Source organism: Malus sylvestris, chromosome 9 (assembly GCF_916048215.2).
Source record: "Malus sylvestris chromosome 9, drMalSylv7.2, whole genome shotgun sequence".
Lineage (NCBI taxonomy): Eukaryota > Viridiplantae > Streptophyta > Magnoliopsida > Rosales > Rosaceae > Malus > Malus sylvestris.
This window is the reverse complement of record NC_062268.1, coordinates 5,529,489-5,550,286: the sequence shown is the minus strand read 5'-3', so window position 1 is coordinate 5,550,286 and position 20,798 is coordinate 5,529,489. Positions and strand designations below refer to the sequence as shown.

Below are 20,798 nucleotides of genomic sequence, written 5' to 3'. Positions count from 1 at the left end.
GGCTGGCTGGAAATGGCCAACCTGCTAGCCTGATTTGGGGGTTTGGGCTCGGTGGGACCCACAAGCTCTTGGTTGGAAACGATTTTCGTGCCATTCTTAGCTATTTTTAACCCTATAACCCTTTGACCGGATCGGTTGGAGATGGCCTTAGTTTCCCGACCTAAGCACGGCCCAACCCTTTGCCATATGACTTCATGATTATATAAAGTTAAAATTAAAATAGATCATAGAAATTTTGTAGTCAACAAAAATATAAAAGATACAAAAAAAAAAAAAAAAAAAATCCTTCAACCACCCAGTTGCATGAAACCAATCCAACTCCTGTAAACGTTGATGAGGCCCTAAACAAGTTCTGGCCAGATAAATTGACGGTTTGACTAACTGATGTATGAAATTGCAATGAAATAATAAGTAATTAAATGTAATAGAAATGTTATAAAAATGTTGTATGAAGTTGAAATTACATCCAAACCTGAGGAGATATAATGTAATTTACTATAAATTCTTATACGAAACAAAGCGACTATAAGTTTTCAAACTTCGAATCTTCAATTACAGAAAAATAAAAGAATGAAGAAGAGTAGATTAAATTAGAGAATAACATACAACAACAACAGAAGCTGATCACAGAGCCATCTAAACTCATCACATCTAGTACTTTGTACAACTCCCTCCTTGATCAAATTATACCTATATCCCTCACAGTTAGCATCTCTACTAGCTACATGTCAATGTCATTACCTCCAACGATGATGGCGATACCTGTCTAGCCTATCCCTACTATAACTTGAATTATCAAGGTCATAGTCATTCCTGCTTTCATCATTCCAACTTTCAGTATTCCCCGCGCCATAATCCTTTGGCGAATGACGAGAATTGGAGTAAGGAAAAGAACCTTCATTGAACGAAGAGATTCTTCGACCTCTGTCTGACTGGGACCTTCCGAAGGTAGGACTTCTTGGTGCTGAAGCACTTGAACTGTGAGAGTTGTAACCGTAATCATAACTACCATATCTTGGAGGGTAACTAGATGGCGCAAAACCTGGGTCAACACCAGGAGGCCCATCGTCTCTATAATCCCCGGACCACCTTTGCTCGCGGTGATGCCCTCTGCTGACAAGTTCCGAATGATGGCTTATTCTGTTGTGTGAGCGGTTCCTAGAGAGATCTCCAATTGAATGTCCAGGCGCCCAAAGCCTCTCATCAGCATTTTCTGGGATTGGTGCGTTTACTCCTGGAAATTCGACTGTCTTTTTCCTCTCCGGGTCAGCATAGTCTGTCTGAACAATTTCACCGTCCTCCTGTTCTTCCTTAATTTCCCCATCAGCATATATTATTATGCCTGATGGCTGATCCTCATCATCTACATCTAAAAATAACAAGACAGAGTGTTATGTCTTGAAAACAGAATTTAAATCTAAAAGAAAAAGACGGTCAGGGGTGCTCTCCAGGATTTTAGCACATCACTCTCCATAAAGTCTAAGCATATGAAAACCCCATACATCACAAAGCGAAAAAAACACAAATATTCGGCGAATACTGGCTAATCTATCCAAGAATGCACATTGCACACCCCCGCACAACACAATGCACTACCAAAAACAATTATTAAATTGCAATAATAAATTCTGAACTATTCAACCTGAACTTTTTGAATATGTTCCGAAAACTTCTTTTTAAGTACTTCTGTGATGGGACTACGACAATTATTATAATCAGTTGTTTTAAGTGACAAGGCCAATTCAGTAAAATACCTAGATATCCCGGTGGGTAACCAATTTCTCGCATTCTGTTAAGCCAAGGCGGTGGATCAAACTCCTGCACACAACCAAATAATAAATAAATAAATTGGTGCTTAATATTCTAAACCAATGTGAATGCAAGCACGCCATTAAGCTTCTATACTAGTACAATCTGGAATAGAAGCTATGTTCAATTAACAGCATTTGCGTCATACTTCTAAGGAACACCACTTGACATTAACAAGTCTTCTGTAACACAATGAGTGATCACTTACCCCAAGCCCCAAAAGCTTCCGTGTCTCAGAATCGAGAACACCAGGCCTTAAACCATCATACTTTCCAGCTGGAGAATCCTGATAATATCGTGTTGGATTACGGGAATTAGCATTTTGATTACGTTTGGACTTTAGCTGTTTACGAGCACTGTTGACAGCAGCATGGTTACGAGGCTTTGGGCATTTTTTCAACGAATGACTATAAGAGCCACAATTGAAACAGCGACTTGCATCATCTATAATCTCCAAGCCTCTGAAACATTATATAAGAATAAAGAATATATCAAAGATCAGAAAGGCAAGCAAAAACAATTTTTTGCTTATATATAGAAATCATGCAGACAACCATGAAATGGATTCAAACATTTCACCACTAGATTACCATACAAAGTATCCTGAATGCCATGTCATGATGAGATTAAGGATTAAATGATCTCTACTTAGATACCTAACAATGTTCAAAGTCCAGTCACCCTTCACTCTTGCCACTCATTATTAATTCTTAATTTTCTGGTGGTTTCTCCATCAAGAAGATCAAGGAAATAAACTTGGCTATCAGATGGACCAAAACATGAAAAATAAGGAACCAACTACAAAACCTTCAGTAAATATAGTAATACCATCATCGTAAAACATAAAACCAATAGCATGATTTTAATATATTTAAAATACTGATTAGATATTTACCCCTCTGCATTAACTGAGCTACCAGCCAAAGTCAAACCTAAGGCATAACCGCGATCATACAGGGGCACGTCATTGTTATCCAAAAGGTTGGATTCGTTGTTATCTGCTTTCCGTGTTTGGTTGTCCATCCAAAAAGACTGCATGTGAAAGAATGCTTCAGAAAAACTAACAAATAGTACTAAGCAATGAAACTCATACACAACATTCCCTTTTTCTAGTTTTTTCTGACAAACAGAAAAATTAACAATTCTGAAGAAACCATTGAACACATATTGGGTATCACTATTGCATCCTTGTTGTAGTACAAGTGCACAACAGAGGTAGGATTTTGGGCATGTCCTGTCCCCAAAAGGGAGGTGAGGAGCGTTAAATTAGGAGATGTTGCCACAAGTAGTGGCTGCATAACTTTAGCAGCTAAGCATAGTACGAGATTTTTGATACGTAATCAGAAAAGCACCTAAACTCAAGTACACAAAAACGAATATAGAGAAAACTAGAGATAATTGCAGGACCCTCACCACTGCAGATGTCTTCTCTATGCCAACATGAAGAGCTGGAAAGAAGATCTCTTCACCTGATTCCACTACTTCAATAGAATCCTGAACGATCACAAGACTCAAGTAATGATACACCCATTACAGTCAAAAGAAAAAAGATGATAATGCATAAAACACATCACCATAATTTAGTCAACAAATCAAACAAGGTAGTAGTCATGTTATCGATTTGACTCTATCAAATGAAGACCTCTCATTCTCTAAGATACTCTTGCTTTTATGCAGTACAACCAGAATTATAACAAAACAAAAAAATCATTCTTCAAAGTTGAGTGCATTTCACAAAACACCTCTCCATGTCAAATGTTCAAAAGTACTTCCAAAAACCAGAACTTAAAGTCAACCCACCCCAATTTTTTAGTGAAGACTTGATTGAAAGAGAAAATGTATCTTAAACTTAAAACTTAATACTTTGGATGATTCATCCCATGGAAGGTCATGTCACAAAATAAAGTATTCACGATGATTGGCCAACTAAATGAGGAGTCTTACTTGAGATGAAGAAACATGCTTTGCATGCCACTCTGACCACTGCTGTAATAGTTCCTCAAGCTTTTGTTTACTAGCTCTGAAAAATTAACACAAATCATTAAGAAATTGACAAATGGAAAACTAAACAGCAAATAGAAATACTCTATATAGTTTGTATTTTTTGGCTTAAGTGCATATCAAAACATTATGCAACAATTTACTCCAACCCCACCTTGTCAATGAATCAAATGTCACACGCACTGAAGCTTGCTGTTCATCAACTGTCATTCTAGCTCTCTTAACACCTGATATAGCTGGCAATGTTGAATTACGGATAACAAAAATTCGAAGATCATCAGCATTCTTAATTTTAGCATACAGCATTGTATGGTTGAAGAAGTAAACATATTTGCACATGCCACAAAGTTTCACAGTTGGAAAGAGATCGAAAATAAACAAGAAGAAAACCTTAAGAAAACAAATGTGGAAGAAGGATACAAGTGCCACCCTTTTTGTGGACTTCAAAGGTACTTGAATCTTGGACCGGAAGGAAACCATTCTCATGCACCTTTGGGAACAAAACATTTGACTCCCCTGCAACTGTAACAGTTTCAGACTGTATACAATGAGCACCCCCGTTCTTGTTACCCACTAATTTGATTTCTTCATTTGCCGAACGAGAACTGTTCAAGGCAGGAAGGTTGTTTATGTCCTCGATTTCCATATCCGAATCACCATCAACCAATTCTTTTTCAAGGTTTGATTCCAGCATGCAATGGCTAACTTCATATTGAACACCACTTTCATGCCTCAGGTTCTCACTGTTAGCTTGAACTTCACATTGAACATCACTTTCATGCCCCAGAATCTCCCCGTTTTCTTTAACTTCATATTGAACATCGCTTTCATGCCCCGCATTCTCGATGACAGAATCACCAGAATCAGGGAGACTGATAAAATTCTCGGATTCCATATTTATAAAGAAGCAACTTCTTTTGTAAGAGACCACCCGGAAAGTATTCTGCACAACATAAAAAATCATAGGTAGATCAGAAACCAATCAAACACGATATCGGACTCAAATACTGATACTAAAGTGCATTAATTTAAACAGTTAAACAGACTTATGTATATTTATGCATACAAATCTGTTTTAAAAATTTGATCTTGGAGTTGAAACGTCCGGACTATGAAATAAAAATGGAAATTCAAGAGCAGGAACACCACAGACATACAGTAATTATATCCAAAAAAAAATATAATTTAACCAGCTATCCAGACCCTCCACTCTCTCAACTCAAAAATCCAATCTTGAAGCATAGATCACAATAATTATTACTAATTTCACAAACAAAAAATAATACTAACTGAAAAGGAAACAAGTAGGCAATGACACAAGATTATGAACGGATTAGGGATTTGAAGCCAATTTACTTTCTGACCTAAAATTCCAGGGTTTCTGGGCAACCAAACGGAAAAGAGAAAATTGATAGAAAGGGGCTCCAAATTAGGGATTTGAAGAGTGCAATTTACCTTGAGTTGAGTGAGATTAGGGTTTTTGTATAGAAGCACCGCAGCTTCAATCGAAGTCCTGAGACGGTTTGGATTCCAAGTGTGAGATGGGGGGAGAGAGGCGCAACGATTGGGTGTGCTGCGGCGTACGGAACAGCGCGTGCTCGCCCCCGCAGCTATTTTTTGCTATATTTTTATGGTGTAGAGAAATCATTGACTTTTTTTATTCTTTGATCATTTTCGTTTTTCTTTTTCTTTTGGTAACATTTTCTCTCTCTAATTTTCGTTCAATTTCAAATTCATACGTCTTTCAATTTTTTGAGTTTCATATCACGATTTTGTATCAATTTCATACAATCATTTTAAATTGACAGTTAAATGATAATGTAACAATTGCAGAACGTACATTTTGTTGACTTAAAGTTCAAATTTAAACAGCATAATTAAGACAAATTAAAAGAAAATTTTGACAAATTGACTAACGGTTACAAGATATTGGTACGAAATCGTAGGTCGTATAAATTTAAAAAACTATAAAACGTTGTATGAATTTAAATTTGAACGAAAACCTGACAGAACAAAATGTAATTTTTTTTTACCCTTTTATTTCCTTGCCTTTTTTAGACAAGAGACTAAGAACTTACAATGCTCTTGCTTTCCCACAAAACAATTTCTAGTGAAGGCGACATATGAGATATTTTGTCATCAAATGTAAAATTACGGATAACGCTTGCATTCCTCTTTATGGGATGAACTCATTCCCCTACTTACTTATAACATATTTCACCGTAAAATTTTCATAATCCAAACTGTTCGATCTTTTAATCTTCATTTATGATCCAATTCGATTCCTACCTAGTTTCTAATAAGTTGACGACAAAGCCCTTCTCCTCTTCAACGACAAGCTGCCACTGCTACCAATCATTATATTTGGTTCAGATTCTCTAGAGCTTGATGCAGCTGCCTTTGATGCACTTCTCTTTGCCAGAAACCCTAAGCCATCACTTGAACTACTCACTTCTTCCACTGCAGCTGCCTTCCCCTTGCTTTCGTAACAACTCCACTCACTCTCTCCTCCTCCTCCGCTGCTGCTGCTTTCTCTGGAAGACGATGATGCATCACTCAACGTGTGGACTGCACTCCTTGTTTTCTTCCCGTCGTATGATGGAAGAAGAGATTTGGAACGCGAGCTGCTGCCGCCATCTCTGCCCAAACTATATGTTGTTGAGAGCTTCCTCTCTATGAATTGCCTTTTCTGTAACAGATTCGACAGTTTCTCAAGCACTTGTGCGCTGGTCACTGCTTCGACCGCGGCTTTTTGCTCGAGTTCTGTGATCGTCCTGTCGAACGTCTTCTTTTTGAGTCGGAGAGAGCGCTGAGAGCAATGGCAGAAATATATTTGAGAAGGTGAAGGAGCATGCATTGTTGAAAGCGCATGATGAGGACTTAAATCTTACTCTCTTTTCAAGAAAACTTCCGAGGTTTTTTTCGCCTTGAAGCTTCTTTTTATTCCAGAATATGCAGCAGAATCGCACAGGTCCGGCTAGTAGTACCAAGATTGCAGATTCGAAAAGCAGGAACAAAAGTATTGCCCTTCCATTACCTGATGGGGACAAAAACAGGAAGGACTGGCAGATGAAATCCTTCGAGTTCAAGATTTGCAACTACAGCATTCGCGTGATTCGCTACTTACCAGTGTACCTGCTGTCCAGCTTCGGCCTTACTTGGGAGCAGCTAGACATAAGCTTTTGACCTGATCAGTACAAGTAGAAGGTTACAAGAACTGAAATATAAACGAGTGTCGAAGAAATTGCCAAGCTAGGTCTTACGCGTGGAACGGCATGCCAATGGATTTCCAGTTTCTGCATCCATTTAATGAAAACAAATGGATCAATAAGTAAGCTGAATTACTGCTAGCTGTACGAAAGATAAACATAAAAATATCAAGTGAGCAGATAGATCCGATGATCTTGCCCCGACCACTTTTCTTGTAGTGAAAGAAAGAGAGGTACTAAAGGGTACACTAACGTTTCTCAATTAGGCTACAAAGGCATATTTTCATACATATTTCAGGACACTGAAAAAAGTCGTACAACAAATCCAAGAAGGGACTCTCACTTGAAGCAGCGACAAATGCAAGAAGAATCCTCTCGTCTAGTATAAAATGGCGAAGATCATTCTGAGTGATTAAGGATGACAACGGACCTAGAAGAACAAACCGCTGTAAGGATTAGCGCATGCGAAGCAATATAAATGGTGAAAATAGACGACTCTGATTAAATTTGGTCACTAAAAGCACCACATAAACAAAATTACCAGGATAGCTATCGGACCAGTAGATGGATCCGGTGGCTGGAACATACAAGGTAATATGAACACTTTTCGGTTTCATTGCTGACACATAAGTATATTCACCTACGGCATGGCTGATCTTCCCTTCCATCTTCGTCTGAGAGATATAAATTGCATAACCAGTGCAGTCGAGTACAGGACTGACTTGGATCACTGAGTCCACCGCGGTTGTTATTGAGAATTTCTTGAGAATCCCGGTTGGTGAAAATGAGTATAGGAACCCATCTAAGGAACCAATAGATATCCAACCTGTTATATGTGATGAAGCAGCAAAAAAAAAAACAGCTAATCAATTCACTGTGAGTTATGACAAGCGGAATTTGGGAAAGTTCGTATACAGAAACATAGAGCTACTACCATTAGAATCAACAATCGGCGTGTAATCTGAGTTACTTAATGGACCAATAATTCCCTCCCACAACACATTTCCTGAAGAAACATCTAGCGCCAACAATAGAGCCTTGACTGGTACAGTAACATACAATCTACCGTTGTTTCCAGCGGTTATAGTGAAAACTTTATCGTAAGAACTTAAATCCTGGATCCATTTGAAGTGAGGACTACGAATTGATAGCGAGTAGATTTCACCTTCAGTATTCGAGATCTGCAAATCAATAACTTCGTCTTAAGAACTTAATGCTGTCACATGGTACACTGTTGATTCAACCAAAAAATTGAAAAATATACATAAACATGTCCTTACATATATACTAGCCTCGCATTCATCAATCACAGGGACGGAGTTGAAATAACAATCTGCATTGTTCTTCCTACAACCTTGGCGATAACCAAATAGATCGATGACAGGTCCCGCACTCCAGACCAACTGCCCCCGTGTCATGTACGCAAAGAGTCCCCGATTTTGGACAGTTACAAAGATAGATGAACTCAATGTGCTAACTGCAATCCCAACAACCCCACCTTGTTCGTCTTTCGTTGGCTCAGTACTTAGCAAAACTTGTGCAGACGGTTCAGAAGTTCCATTGTTCAACAAATTGATTTTAATCACCTTGTTACCTGCAACCAGATATATCTGCCAAAGCAGTTTCACATATAAACAGCTTTTTTCAAAAAGTGCTTTCAAAACTTGAACCACACTCCAGACGTCATATTCAAGCAGCCTTTATACATGACGAGAAGCGCTTTCAAATAACCAAAAGCGTTTCCATAAAAAAAAAAACAAGTTGAAAATGTTGGTCTTTCCCATGAATACCGCCTTGTCACTGCTTTCTACAGATGCCGGAGCAGACATTTTCAAGAAACGCACGTACCTTTCCTCTACCACCGTGGACCGGAGCCATATCGGACTTGCAGGTATAGTTCAAATGCATGGTCCAAGCAATGGACCCGTTGGATTCAAATGCAAGTAAATCTTTGTCAGAGCAAGCATAAACCTTCCCATCACGTCCGATTAGCGGTCTCGAAAGCCGACTACGAGAACTTGTTCTTCTACCCGGATCATTAACTGAACAAAACAGAGAACACAGTAAGTAATAAAAATATCCAGCAAATGGTTTCAAAGGCATAACTTTTAGATTAGAACACGAAAAAAAAGAGAAAAAAAAACAGAATTCCAGCACCTGGGTTATCCTGGAATTGCGTAGTTTGAGAATGGGTGGGTATCAAAAGGACCATTGTCAACAAGAACACAACTTCCATTGCAGAAATTGCCGACGAAAGATGTAAATGTGAGAAAATGAGAGAGAGAGAGAGAGAGAGAGCTTTTGCTCTGGTTGGTTTGAAAGGAAAAAAAAACCGCTCAGAAGCGTTTTTGCTCTGTTTTGGTCGTGCCATTTATCTGGGCCAGGTTTTTTTAGTATGGTGGCGGATCCTTGGGCTGTTTTTGAACTGGTGGCGGATCGTTGGGCTTTTTGGAAATGGAGGTGGAACTTCTGGATGTTTTTCAGGAAGTGGGGAGACAGCCAGTGTTTTCGGCGCACTAAATTTTTTTTTTTAAAGTATTTTTAAAATGACTAAAAGTGTTTTAAAAAAAAATGTTTTTTGAGTTCTAAAAGTACTTGAAGTGCTTCCTGAAAGCAGCAAGCACTTCAGGTACTTTTTCAGGATTTACTTGCAATTTTAATAAGAATTTAGAATTAGTTTAAAAAATATTTTTACTAAAAATATTTTCAATCATTTTTAAATGATAAACGAGCTCTAAAGGATTTCGGCAAGAAGTGATAGTGGTGGCGTACCCCATAATTTTATATATTAAAAAACATAACTAATGAAAATAGCTTAAAATTTTTAAATTTTAATCTAAATAATAAAAATATATTGTAAGTGAATAATATCACAAGTGATTTTGTTGAAATGTTATTTTTCGTTAAAAAGTGAACGAACTGAAACACCTAAAAAAAAATGGACAGGCTTTGCAGGCAACAACGGGCGAAGCCCATATTGTTTTCCTTGCTCTGGGGTCTTAAACCCTTTCTTTTACCCTGTACAGGTCTGCCTTCCTCCTCCCCTTTCTTGTCTGCAAGTCTCTCAAGAGTCTCAGCGTTCCCTTCCCACCATTGATTGGTAAGCTCTTAGTTCTAACTTTTAATTTCACTTTCTGAACTCAATTTCCATTTTTCATTCGATTTCTTCATCTGGGTATATAAACTTCAGTTTTTCGATTCTTCGAAGCTAATCGTTGGGTTGTTCAATCTGGATGGTTGTGTTCTCTGCTGCAATCTGATAATATTTTGAAAATTGGAATGTCTCAATTTGCAGTATTTGAAATTTTCGTTCATGTCTGTAATCCGAAAGAAAAAATAATATATTTTCATTTCTTAGCTTGATCTGATTGTGTGATGTTCAACACTCGATTTTGTAATTCCAAAATGTTATCTTTTGCTTTGGTTGTGGACTTGTTGTTTACAAATGTAATGGGAAACGCGCACTGATGGAACCCGCGACGAATGTTGAATGAAAAATAGAACTCGAAGGACGCTAAATGGTGAATCAAGGGGTACTAAATCGTGGTTTATATACGGCTTATTGCTGGTTTGGTGTTTTTATTTTCGTTTCGGAGTTTGTAACTGGTTGTATTTGTTCGTATTTCTAAAAGATAATTGGTGCTGATTGACATGCTCAGATTATACCTCTGATGTGTAACATGTATTGTAATGTAGATGGCTTTTCAGGGTGCTCCAATTTCGAATCCAATAGATCTAATCTCTGTTCTATGTACATTGTTGCAGGGATTTCGATTGCAAAATTGTGTGTGAACATTGAGGAATGGCAACCGAGGAAAAGGGAGAAGAATTGCAGCAAACCACAAGTCCCCAAGCTGCAGCTGGTTTGAGAGGAGCGGTGGAAGCAAAGTACCGGCAAATCAAAGAGCATGCGGAGACCTACCCCTATGTTTGGGCTTCCTACATTGTTGTATATGGTGGTTTTGCCCTCTGGGGTACCTACAGATGGAGAAAGCTTCGCAAGACTGAGGACCGTGTACGTGCGCTTCAGGAGAGATTACGCAAGCATTATGCAGCGGAAGAGGCTTCTGCTGGCTCTTCCACCCCAGCTATTAAGGTTCCACCATCTGCTGATAAAATCTCCAAGTAGGTAGCATTGATCAATGCTTTTCAGGTTTACTTTCCCCCGATAAAGAAAATTTTGCTTCGATTATGAACACAGATTGCTTGTGACTTTGTATGGATGAGAATTGAATCCAAATGCGTCCTACTCAGTAGGTTAGGGTTAAATGTTAGAAGTTAATACTTATGTTCAAAACTTATGTAAACAGGTTCTTATATGCTAATTTTTGTAACACTCCACTGTCATTTTATCCGATGGTGACTTTCCATTTTCCCGAAAGATATTAGGTGATTGTATTGACGTTGAAACAGAAACGCGAAGAATAATGTATGATGCACTGAACTTGAAGGCAGTGTGTTGCAGCGTAGCTCACGGTTCTTGAACGTGTTTTTCTTTCCTCTCGGAGTACATTCGCTTTCAATTTGAATTATTTCCCTGTTTCTCTTGGAGCTGTTTCAGCTGGAATAGGTAATGAAAGGCAAACGAGATGTTATGCCAAAGCACAATTCTGCCTGAAACAACGTAGAAACTGATTTATTTGCACCTTAAAGAATCACCACGAATGGCAACAATGTGTTCTGTGAATAACAAAAGGAAACTGTTTAATACAGAAACCAAGTAAAGACCGCCCGCTAATCTAGTTTTGGCGTTTTAAATCTACATTAACGGACAACAAAAACAAATTCTTCCAATCATGTAAAACAGTTGGATTACAAGGAGAGAGACATCTCTAGATATCCGAGGCTACCGATCTCTGTCTTCGATATATTCAACTCGAGGATTATGATGGAGCAACCTCATCAAAGTGAACATGTTGTAATGTCTTCTGAATAATCTAGATCTCCGCGAGCTGATCGAAGCCTCTCCTTTGCATGGACATAATTGGTTTTCAATAGTGACAAGTGTGCAAGGCCTAAAAGGGGCTGATGCAGCGTGCCAACTTCAACAAGAGCTCTGGAACAAGGCGCCTTCTCGGAGGTGCAATAGCATCTTGCTCAAGAGCTTCGGTATCACCAGCATGTATCACGGAAACTAGTTGGTCAAACAATTCATCTTTGCCGCCTCTTAGAGGATCCTAGAAAGTGCAGCTAAGAGTCAGATGCGTATAAAGGAATTCCCGCTATCCTATTTCAGATTGCTATCAAAGAGTCTGAACTGTAAATGACTGTAAGTTCATAAAAAGCGAATAGTGATAGTTGTAAAAAGCTCACATCCCAAAATCACTTACTTGAAGAAACAAATCTGTATGAGTCTTTCCATCATATAGTATTAAGTCAGCTTTAGCTCCTGCCTTCTGAAGCACGTCCACAAAAACCTTACTGCACATAAAGACACATTGTTTACTGAAAATATCACACCATGATCTTCTGCAGAAAAGTTTCAGTCGTATTCAGACGGTCTGTATCAAGACGGACCAAGTTGAAGCTTTCTACTAAAGGCTAAATATTTCTTTCAAGGTCTGAACGTGTACCGTGCAGATATAATAGAAAGAGCAAACGTCATGGATGACAGGCGTTATATCCAATTTACTTTAAGAAACATGTTTGGATTCAATTTTTAGGAGGCATAATATGCTAATGTAATATTAGACATCTACATAATAATTTCCTATATTCCTCGGAAGAATATGAACGCAGCATTAAATTAAAGGGAATTTATATACCGTCAAGATACACGTTATATCTGGGGCATTCTAACCTGGCGTCAGATGGTATCGAATAATCTGCAGTTCCATGGAAAAGAGTGATAGGAGGCAATAGAGAAACGGCATTCCTATTGCTTGGGTCGTTTACTTTAACTTCAGGAGAAAACTGATGTAAGGATTCTTCACCTTCCATAATGCTGCATGACACATCAAAACAAAAGAATCAGCAAGTAACAAGCAAGAAAAAATTACAATATAATTGATATGAGTATGCCAAAGAATGGCTAGCAACACATCATATGGTAAGTACCTCAAAAAGATGGAACGATATAGTCCACGATTATGGAAATGATCAACTAAATTAAACAAATTGTACCTGTGAGGAGAATAAAAGAAGATTAGTATACCCATCCAAACCCGTCAACAGATCCATCTAGATAGTACTAAAGCAACTACTGGTCATCAGTCTCTGATGGAGCTTGATACTACAATGACCCATGCATGTAGTGCAGATTCATCTAAATTGTACCTGTGTTTATACGGACAATTACATGATCAGATGGGATGATTTCTTTCCACTATCATATAACATGTGTACCAGTATTTATGTTTCTAGAAGTTTTGAAATTTTCTAGCCTATTTTAAGACATATTTGGACCTTTTTGTGAAGCCACATTCTCGCAATTGTTGCATCCAATTCATATTTTTCCCTTTCAAATTCAGTAAAGTTTCAGTTGATTCACAATGATGAAGCAAATAGATCTTTACCCGCCAGATAAACCAAAATAACCCTTTATCTGGGAGACGCTCCAAGAAATGCTTTCTTCCTTCTTAGCTTCTTTGATTGCTTGATCCAAGAGAGCACAAGCAGAAATATGCGCACCAGCAGATTGTCCCATTAGATAGATCCTACTCAAAACAATCACAAAACGACTATAATAAATGAATATATATATATATATAATATGTATATATATACACACACACACACACAATCAGTTTCGAGATGCACAAGAAAGGAAAGAACGAATATTAGTATGTCACCTATTAGGGTCACCTCCATAATCTGCTATATTGTTGCAGACATATGAGATCCCCTGAGAAGCATCTTTCACCATATCACTGATGGTACCTTGCGGAAAGTTTCTGCATGAATCATATAATTCATATCAACAACACTTGTAGAGTAAAGGACATACCGGAAGTGTATAATTGTTCATTTGAGTGACATGACACAGCCTTCAATGCGCAAAACAACAAACTTTACATAACCAAAGGTTCCCTTTAACTTTTACAAAGCCAAAGCTTGGTGAACCAAAATGAATACTTTAACGTTTGAATGCATCACTCTAATGATAGACACAGTGGACATGGTGTCTACAATTTTTTTCCAAATACTTCGTCTAAAGCACCATATATAAGTTAAAGTAATGACACATTATAACTTGCACTGCTTAAACTGAAACCAATTACCTGTAATCAACGCATGCCACAATGATGTCTCTTTCAGCCAACTGCAGACCTAAAAGGGAACCCCAAGCTTTATACCTACATCAGCACGAAACTATAGAAACTTAATGTCAAATAACTAAATAAATGGCCACATATATATAACCAGAAACTTCACCTAAAGATGTTTTGCATGATCCCCAAAAAACAAAGAGAATATCATCTCCAGGCCGTTGCACCAATTCATGAAAGAAACTTATAAGAATTGCTGAAGTAACAGCTCTCATCTATTTAAAATCACTCACCCAATAATCCAGGCTCCACCAGTTACAAATACCACTACCGGCTTTTTTCCATCACTATTTGCAGGTAAATATAGATCCAACCTGTAAATGATACATGACATAAATGGGGTCGCAGAATTTGAAAAATCTAAATCAACTGTTTAATTTCCTTTCATAAAATCCACCTACCTATTTCTTGGTTGATCTCCATACACAATACTACGCCAGACCTGGCTTGAAAAGAAATAACATATTGCAACTGAAGAAAAGTAAACAATCAAGTTATGTTCTGGTTAAATGCACAAGAGACTATTCACTACATTAACTGATTAATATAATAAAACAAAGAAAATTAGAAACTCTCATCATATGTCAAGCAAACAAATCTATGTTCAAGAAGTCGGCCATGTCAAAGAATATCATGGCACAGTAGTGTGAAATCTACGGACATAACACTACTGAAGTCTTAACGACGGGAATACTGATGTACATCAACAACAATAATCAAACTAGGAGCCTTTTCCGAAAGACTATGATGGTGCAAAACCCTATCCAGGAGGCAAGTTCTTTCTTCGATTAGCAACAAATCAAACCAATCGCATCTTTCTTATAATTCGAGCAGCAGGTACTATGATTTGACGAAATATAAAACAAATAACGAAAAGGGTTTATATTAGCAATGAATGTGTAAGAGCAAGTAGTTACATAAACACACAAACCTTGAAGAAATCCTGGCATAAGTAACATAGCATAGCAACCAAGAGCAAGCAATCTCGTCATCCACCGGTAGCCTACCCTGAATCAAAATATATAATTAGAAAAAACAAAAACTTGCATTTTTCAGCAAAAATTAACAATAATTGAACACAAAAATTCCATACAACTTAGAAATTTGATACTCTGGTTTTTGTTCTATAAATCCATTTTCTTTCGGTTTCCCACAATTTTCTCGGCAACCAAACAGAGGTTCAATTTAAATCCAATCATTCACCAAGTAAAGCTAGGAGGAGCTAAAGAAGAAGAAGAAGAACGAATACCCGAGGTATCGAAGGAGCGTGAAGCTGAGGCTAGTAATCAAGTAAGTCTCCTTGGCAGCGTGGCCGATGTCGCGGCTGAAAGACTGCTGCCGACGAGTCAGCCGCCGGGGGGCGGTGGAGGCGAATTTCTCGGCGAGCCTGCGACGCCTCTTGTGGCTCGATGTATTGGTATTAGCAACAGGATAGCTCAAAAACCTACAAAGGAAGGGCTTCGATGCGTCGGCATCTTCCGCCATGTCTTCCGCCGCGGAAAAGGAAGATTGCCGGAGAAGACGATCGGTTTCCGACGCCATAGCTGCCGGGTAGTGGGTATACAGCTGGACGATGAAAGCTCCAATCTTTTCAATCAATCAATTAACTTTTTTAGTAAAAGAAATGGATCTGAAATTGCTTTTTAAGCTTTTTTTGGTGATTTGCTAATTTCGGCGGACATTACTTTTACTATTTACCGTTAAACCGTTAATTTTGAAGCTCCCGGAAGATTTCTCCAGAACCGTGGAACCTGAAGCTACCAGAAATTAAAAATTAAAATTGCATTTAAAAAAAATAAATATTCAGGCCACCATTTCTGCTCATTCATTTTATTTTCCACGCCATTTATTCCTTTGGGTAGCATCTCTCATTTAATTCTGACATCCATGATAGGAAAGAGATCCGGAAAAAATCTCTTTCATATAAGATAAGATAATATTTTCAAAAAAAAGATGTTCGCATATAAATTTCATTGAAAAAATATTCTCTCAATAGATTAAGATTCGATTTTTTTTTATGTAGACGCAATATTAAAAGGGAAAGAACACTTCGCTTTAGCCTATGTTACTCCACATCTAAAATTAGAGATTTTTTACGGTGCTTCGAAATATTGGATACTTCGAGCAATTTAACTGGTAGATTATTTTCATAAAAAAACACAATATTAGTATGTAACTGTTAAAAATCTTTAGATATCGTCATATACTCTGAAACATCATAGATATCGTACTTGGGCGAAATCTATATGGTAATTGGTAAAAAGAGTTTGTAGTCCATCAGAATCGGCATTTGGATGAATAAAATCCACTTGAGAAAAATAACTCGATATACTTTTTATCCATCTGCAATCCAAATGAGTTTCGACAAATTCAGTATATCAGACGTCGGTTTTTTCTTTTAGCTAACAAGAATTCAAGCGAATTTCCATCGACGTCCTTCTCCAATCTCATCTTCTTCTTCCGAGTCTCTGATTCTCTACCTCTACTGCAACGACCAACTCTGGACAGCAGAGAGGGGAGTTCCCAAGAACGCCGAGTCTCTGATTCTCTACCTCTACCGCAACCACCATCTCTGGACAGCAGAGAGGGGAGTTCCCAAGAACGGGGTGTAGCGGTGGATGAGAGGATGAACTATCCTTCCGATCTTGGTCCACACGCTCAGATGGTAGTTAGCAGTCACTGGGGCATGATACATGAGCTTCAATAGCTGTAAAAGGTATTACAGACGAAACTCATTAGGCTCTGCTATGAGTTTGAGATATTCGCGAAAAATGAACGTATTGAAATCAACTTTTTACATCACTAATGCACTTCTCGACTCCAAAAATTACCAAGATCTTGACCTAAACTGACAAAAAATTACTTGTCGAGTGAGCCTACGCTTGCAGAAAATGATATCTCCATCTCTATAATTAATAAGAAGAATAATGTTTGCAAGGGGCACCGACTCGGTGCATAGTTTCAAGTGCTTTTATCCATTTGTGTGTTTGTGGCGTGCGTGTTCAACATAATTGAAACAATTTAGCTTCAGGAACACAGATGCCGCTCCATAATGATAAGAAAAGAACGGAAACGCACCTGCCAGTACATGAATGCCTGTACAATGTTGCGTTGCCACCTACCAAAATACATCACAAATTAAGAAATGCTAGAAGTGAAAAGCATAATGACAATGGAATAAGAATGTGTCCGTGACTAGAAAAATGCAGCACAGAATATGGTTCAAAGCAACTTACGAGAACAATGAAATAATCAGAAGGAAGCCAACTCCGATCTCAGCATGTGAAGAAAGTATGCTGAGGGTAGTTGTATTTGACTCCACCCAAACACAAAGCCTTTCCAGGTACTTCCTGTTCACCATGGCAGAAGAAAAGATATCGCTCAGTAAAGAAAACAGGTAGATTTAAACTCAATGCTGGTAAGGTACTATTCATTTAGATTGGACCGAACATCAAACCAAAAGTAAATGCGCTCCAAAAATCTTGAAAACTATCCTGATGCCCAGCATCAGAATTAGCAATTCACAGCGTCGTAAAATTGGATGCAAATAACAGAGGTTAAAATGAAATACTACTATCCCCATGGGAGCAGGTATCTAACACAAGTAAATATAAAGCAACATTATTGAACATCAACTCTTTTACCTGTACAAGGAGGATTGACTAAAATTGCGCCTAAGGAACTTGGCAACGTGCTCAAGAGCCCGACACAGAATGGGAATCAGTGCGACTGCAATAAACATCACATCATTAGACTCGACATGCCAAGAACATGAGTCCGACTTAGTTCGAAAACATATAAGAAAAGAGAAGACAAAACTTGAGGATTATGGAATGCTAACATTTTAGGCAAAGGTGTGATGTGACAAAGGTAAGGCAGTACATCAAGTAGATAAAATCCTTGGTCATGATAATTGACTGAAAGTACACTTGAAAAGCCTGCAAGTTCCAAGCCCTTGGTTTCTGAAAAGTAAAGGGTGTGTTAATCAAATATGAACAAGGACAGCACATCCAAGTTAATGAAATAAGAAAGCATGTGATTGAATCTGAGAAAGTAGATTTACCCCGTAGAGTGAGTACAAGGAATACAGAGATGAACATGCAGTGCCCATAAAGGAAAGCCGATATGCCCTATGTGAAAGGTTTCTAGGCACCAGTGGGAAAATTGCAAACACAGCCACAAGAAACACCTGCAGGGAAGAAAGACATACAAAAGGAATCAATAACAACAGACATATATTAAAATGTAAGCAGAACTTAGCAAGACGCCATTGTTAACAGCAAGTTTTGGATTCAAAAGAAGCACACATATTTGTCATAGAGAAGGACCCTTGCCCAACTGGCCAAGAATAACATTACAGCAGTTCAGTTGCATTTGAAAAACCATAGAGTCAAAAGTAAAACATAAACTCTAACCTACAGAAAACTGTTTATTGAGATTGTCCATAGAGAACATGGTTGAAGGGAACAAGATAAACTGTGAAGGTCAATAACAAAGAAAAACTACAAGAAGTCCCAACATTTCTTCAAAATCAGGCTGATTTATAAACATCATACGCCTTATAAGGAAAGAGTTTGACAGACAGATGCGAAAATAAAAACAAATCTGATTCTATCAATGCATGAGTAGACTTGACAGTACCCAAGCGTTTACAGAAAACTGAATGGTTTTTCGATCCCAACGCAGAGAAGTTGGAGGAGCTGCTGCTGGTGTCCCTGGAGTTCTGGGAGTTGAACCTACAAACACCAATTCAAGGTCAATTAACTATAATCAACAAATTCCAGGCTACTGAAAGCAACTACAGTTTTATTTTGAGATAAATTTCATTTCTTTTAAAGGAAACAGCAATTTTGGTATATCCAAATTTTTGTACCGAAAAATGAAAGCATCCCAACCTGCGCTACGGGGCTGAGTTTGGTCATTTGTCGTCCGGGACGAGGCAGATGGTCCGTTTGGCTGGGCAGAACTGCTAGATGACATCACGTCTACCATAAGTTCAGGATCCTATTCACAAAATCCAGGTACAAACTTTGTCAAGGTGCACAGAATTAAAAAAAAAAAATCTAAAAAAATCCATGCATCTCCGACCAAATTACTTTCCCCGAAACATTCACCAAGAAGGCACTCTTAAACAATGATAAAACCACAAACTGAAACCCCTAAAGCATAATTCTTCAACCAAATGTTGACTTTAAAGTTGCACTCATGTGTCAAAACTCTTCCTTTTGAAAACAAAAATAGAAAGATCTCACTTTTACTCAGAAATCTAAAAAGAAAAGAACTGAACTTAATGAACAATTGGAAAAGCTACTGAGTTCTGCATAAACTTTCCATAATCGAAACCCAAAATTGAAAAAGCTACTGAATTCTGCCTGAACTTTCCAAAATCGAAATCCAAAAGCAAAATCAGTAATCCAAATTATCAATTCATCATCAAACAAAGAAACAGAGTACAAAAACCAAAATTACCCAATTGAAAAAACGACCCCAATTGCACAAAACAGAAGAAACCCAACTGAGATTCAAGTGTTCAGAGTCCAAATTCGAAGAAACAAATGCTAATCAACAACCAATTAATAGTGAGTAATCACTCAAATTAAAGAAACTGCACAAGGAAGAGAGAAAGACAGAGTACGGACGATAAAGCGTTGGTAGAACTTGCGCTTAAAATGGTCGACGACGTCGCTGCGAGAGGACATGTGAGGAGGGATGAGGATGTTGGACCAGTAGTCGGCCCACCTGGGGTCGTTCTCGTAGTCGTAGGCCGCCGCCGCCGCTCTCTTGAGCTGCTGTGGGTCCTCTCTCTCTCCCCCCATTTCTTCACTTCTTGATTTCTCGATCGCTTGATCGATTGATTTGATTCCTCTCGTTCCTCCTTTCGAATTTCGATCACACACACACACATTCACACTAGTTGGGGACTGTTTGTTTTCTTGCTGCGCAACCGAACTCTCCACTCTCCTGTTCCTTTCTCTCTCTTTATCTTTGCCTACGGATTACCCGACTGTCAACGACGTCGTTTCGAGGACGTTTTCTTAATGTTAGGTGAGCTGGGCTTTTGGGTTTACCACAGATCTATTAGCTCCAACAAGTTTTGGACACGTGGCACCAAATTTTACCCGTTTGTTTTGAATATTTCCTTTCGCTTTGTCAAGTAGTAATGTGCTTGGATGTTGAAATCTAAGATTATAAAGAATTTTAAAATGACGGAAATAGAAATAATGAATTTTTAGAATTTGAAAATGTCACCCGCATTGAATTTAAATTTGGAAATTGGAGGTTTCAAGTTTAAAGGTTTTTTTTTCACGCAGAAATTCTAAACTGTTATGTTTATAAATCCAAATAAGGGAATTGGTGCATATCAATTTATAAATTCTGACTTCTGTCAAAATTTTTAATTTATTTTCTTCATCCAAACATAGTTCAAGGTTATTTATTAGAAACTGTTGGTCGCACTTCAAAAAAATTTATAAAAAAAATAAAAGAAATGACATATACCTTTTTTTTAACA

General features: G+C 38.0%; 5 protein-coding genes across 8 annotated transcripts; 1 reads left to right on the top strand and 4 right to left on the bottom strand.

Annotated features, from left to right (window-relative positions):
- Positions 1-415: 415 nt before the first annotated feature.
- Positions 416-5,453, bottom strand: LOC126583023 (uncharacterized). 2 transcript variants are annotated; one of them, XM_050247320.1, is made up of 9 exons: positions 5,266-5,453; positions 4,231-4,753; positions 3,965-4,046; positions 3,754-3,829; positions 3,223-3,303; positions 2,705-2,841; positions 2,018-2,270; positions 1,755-1,818; positions 416-1,369 (listed from the first exon to the last, which is right to left on the bottom strand). In XM_050247320.1, the coding sequence occupies exons 2-9, from the start codon at positions 4,703-4,705 to the stop codon at positions 738-740; spliced, it is 1,800 nt and encodes a 599-aa protein (XP_050103277.1). In that variant the 5' UTR covers positions 4,706-4,753; positions 5,266-5,453; the 3' UTR covers positions 416-737. The 2 variants fall into 2 exon arrangements, with proteins under 2 accessions (XP_050103277.1, XP_050103278.1); XM_050247321.1 differs by having other exon boundaries at positions 5,175-5,281.
- Positions 5,454-5,941: 488 nt separating this feature from the next.
- Positions 5,942-9,255, bottom strand: LOC126582589 (protein GAMETE EXPRESSED 3). Its single transcript, XM_050246738.1, has 10 exons — positions 9,177-9,255; positions 8,868-9,061; positions 8,300-8,629; positions 7,954-8,200; positions 7,561-7,845; positions 7,363-7,449; positions 7,074-7,106; positions 6,938-6,997; positions 6,702-6,847; positions 5,942-6,619 (listed from the first exon to the last, which is right to left on the bottom strand). Exons 1-10 carry the CDS (start codon positions 9,253-9,255, stop codon positions 6,107-6,109), a joined length of 1,974 nt encoding a protein of 657 aa, XP_050102695.1. The 3' UTR covers positions 5,942-6,106.
- Positions 9,256-9,956: 701 nt separating this feature from the next.
- On the top strand, positions 9,957-11,360 carry LOC126583022 (uncharacterized). The gene is made up of 2 exons (XM_050247319.1): positions 9,957-10,119; positions 10,785-11,360. The coding sequence occupies exon 2, from the start codon at positions 10,822-10,824 to the stop codon at positions 11,146-11,148; it is 327 nt and encodes a 108-aa protein (XP_050103276.1). The 5' UTR covers positions 9,957-10,119; positions 10,785-10,821; the 3' UTR covers positions 11,149-11,360.
- A 267-nt stretch (positions 11,361-11,627) lies between these two features.
- LOC126583018 (isoprenylcysteine alpha-carbonyl methylesterase ICME-like) lies at positions 11,628-16,163 on the bottom strand. Of its 2 annotated transcripts, XM_050247314.1 has the most exons (12): positions 15,986-16,163; positions 15,537-15,874; positions 15,219-15,295; positions 14,689-14,758; positions 14,521-14,601; positions 14,240-14,314; positions 13,811-13,912; positions 13,535-13,675; positions 13,077-13,142; positions 12,820-12,963; positions 12,350-12,440; positions 11,628-12,196 (listed from the first exon to the last, which is right to left on the bottom strand). In XM_050247314.1, the coding sequence occupies exons 2-12, from the start codon at positions 15,827-15,829 to the stop codon at positions 12,035-12,037; spliced, it is 1,302 nt and encodes a 433-aa protein (XP_050103271.1). In that variant the 5' UTR covers positions 15,830-15,874; positions 15,986-16,163; the 3' UTR covers positions 11,628-12,034. The 2 variants fall into 2 exon arrangements, with proteins under 2 accessions (XP_050103271.1, XP_050103270.1); XM_050247313.1 differs by having other exon boundaries at positions 15,537-16,162.
- Positions 16,164-16,460: 297 nt separating this feature from the next.
- Positions 16,461-20,285, bottom strand: LOC126583021 (uncharacterized). 2 transcript variants are annotated; one of them, XM_050247318.1, is made up of 10 exons: positions 19,927-20,285; positions 19,183-19,291; positions 18,929-19,023; positions 18,351-18,476; positions 18,129-18,249; positions 17,932-18,016; positions 17,524-17,637; positions 17,366-17,405; positions 16,840-16,994; positions 16,461-16,767 (listed from the first exon to the last, which is right to left on the bottom strand). In XM_050247318.1, exons 1-9 carry the CDS (start codon positions 20,101-20,103, stop codon positions 16,842-16,844), a joined length of 1,020 nt encoding a protein of 339 aa, XP_050103275.1. In that variant the 5' UTR covers positions 20,104-20,285; the 3' UTR covers positions 16,461-16,767; positions 16,840-16,841. The 2 variants fall into 2 exon arrangements, with proteins under 2 accessions (XP_050103275.1, XP_050103273.1); XM_050247316.1 differs by having other exon boundaries at positions 16,461-16,994; positions 19,927-20,284.
- Between the last annotated feature and the right edge of the window lie 513 nt (positions 20,286-20,798).

Coding starts and splice junctions, on each gene's coding strand:
- LOC126582589 (XM_050246738.1), bottom strand. CDS start 9,255: ATGGAAGTTGTGTTCTTGTTGACAATGGTCCTTTTGATACCCACCCAT. Junction 6,998..7,073: donor ATTGGCATGCCGTTCCACGC/GTAAGACCTAGC, acceptor TGTACTGATCAG/GTCAAAAGCTTATGTCTAGC. Junction 6,848..6,937: donor GCTGGACAGCAGGTACACTG/GTAAGTAGCGAA, acceptor TGTCCCCATCAG/GTAATGGAAGGGCAATACTT.
- LOC126583018 (XM_050247314.1), bottom strand. CDS start 15,829: ATGGCGTCGGAAACCGATCGTCTTCTCCGGCAATCTTCCTTTTCCGCG. Junction 14,602..14,688: donor GGAGATCAACCAAGAAATAG/GTAGGTGGATTT, acceptor TATCATTTACAG/GTTGGATCTATATTTACCTG. Junction 13,676..13,810: donor TATGGAGGTGACCCTAATAG/GTGACATACTAA, acceptor TGTTTTGAGTAG/GATCTATCTAATGGGACAAT.
- LOC126583022 (XM_050247319.1), top strand. CDS start 10,822: ATGGCAACCGAGGAAAAGGGAGAAGAATTGCAGCAAACCACAAGTCCC.
- LOC126583023 (XM_050247320.1), bottom strand. CDS start 4,705: ATGGAATCCGAGAATTTTATCAGTCTCCCTGATTCTGGTGATTCTGTC. Junction 3,304..3,753: donor AGCATGTTTCTTCATCTCAA/GTAAGACTCCTC, acceptor GTGATCGTTCAG/GATTCTATTGAAGTAGTGGA. Junction 2,271..2,704: donor AGCTCAGTTAATGCAGAGGG/GTAAATATCTAA, acceptor ATAATGTTTCAG/AGGCTTGGAGATTATAGATG.
- LOC126583021 (XM_050247318.1), bottom strand. CDS start 20,103: ATGGGGGGAGAGAGAGAGGACCCACAGCAGCTCAAGAGAGCGGCGGCG. Junction 18,017..18,128: donor ATCACACCTTTGCCTAAAAT/GTTAGCATTCCA, acceptor TGTTTATTGCAG/TCGCACTGATTCCCATTCTG. Junction 16,995..17,365: donor AGGCATTCATGTACTGGCAG/GTGCGTTTCCGT, acceptor TACCTTTTACAG/CTATTGAAGCTCATGTATCA.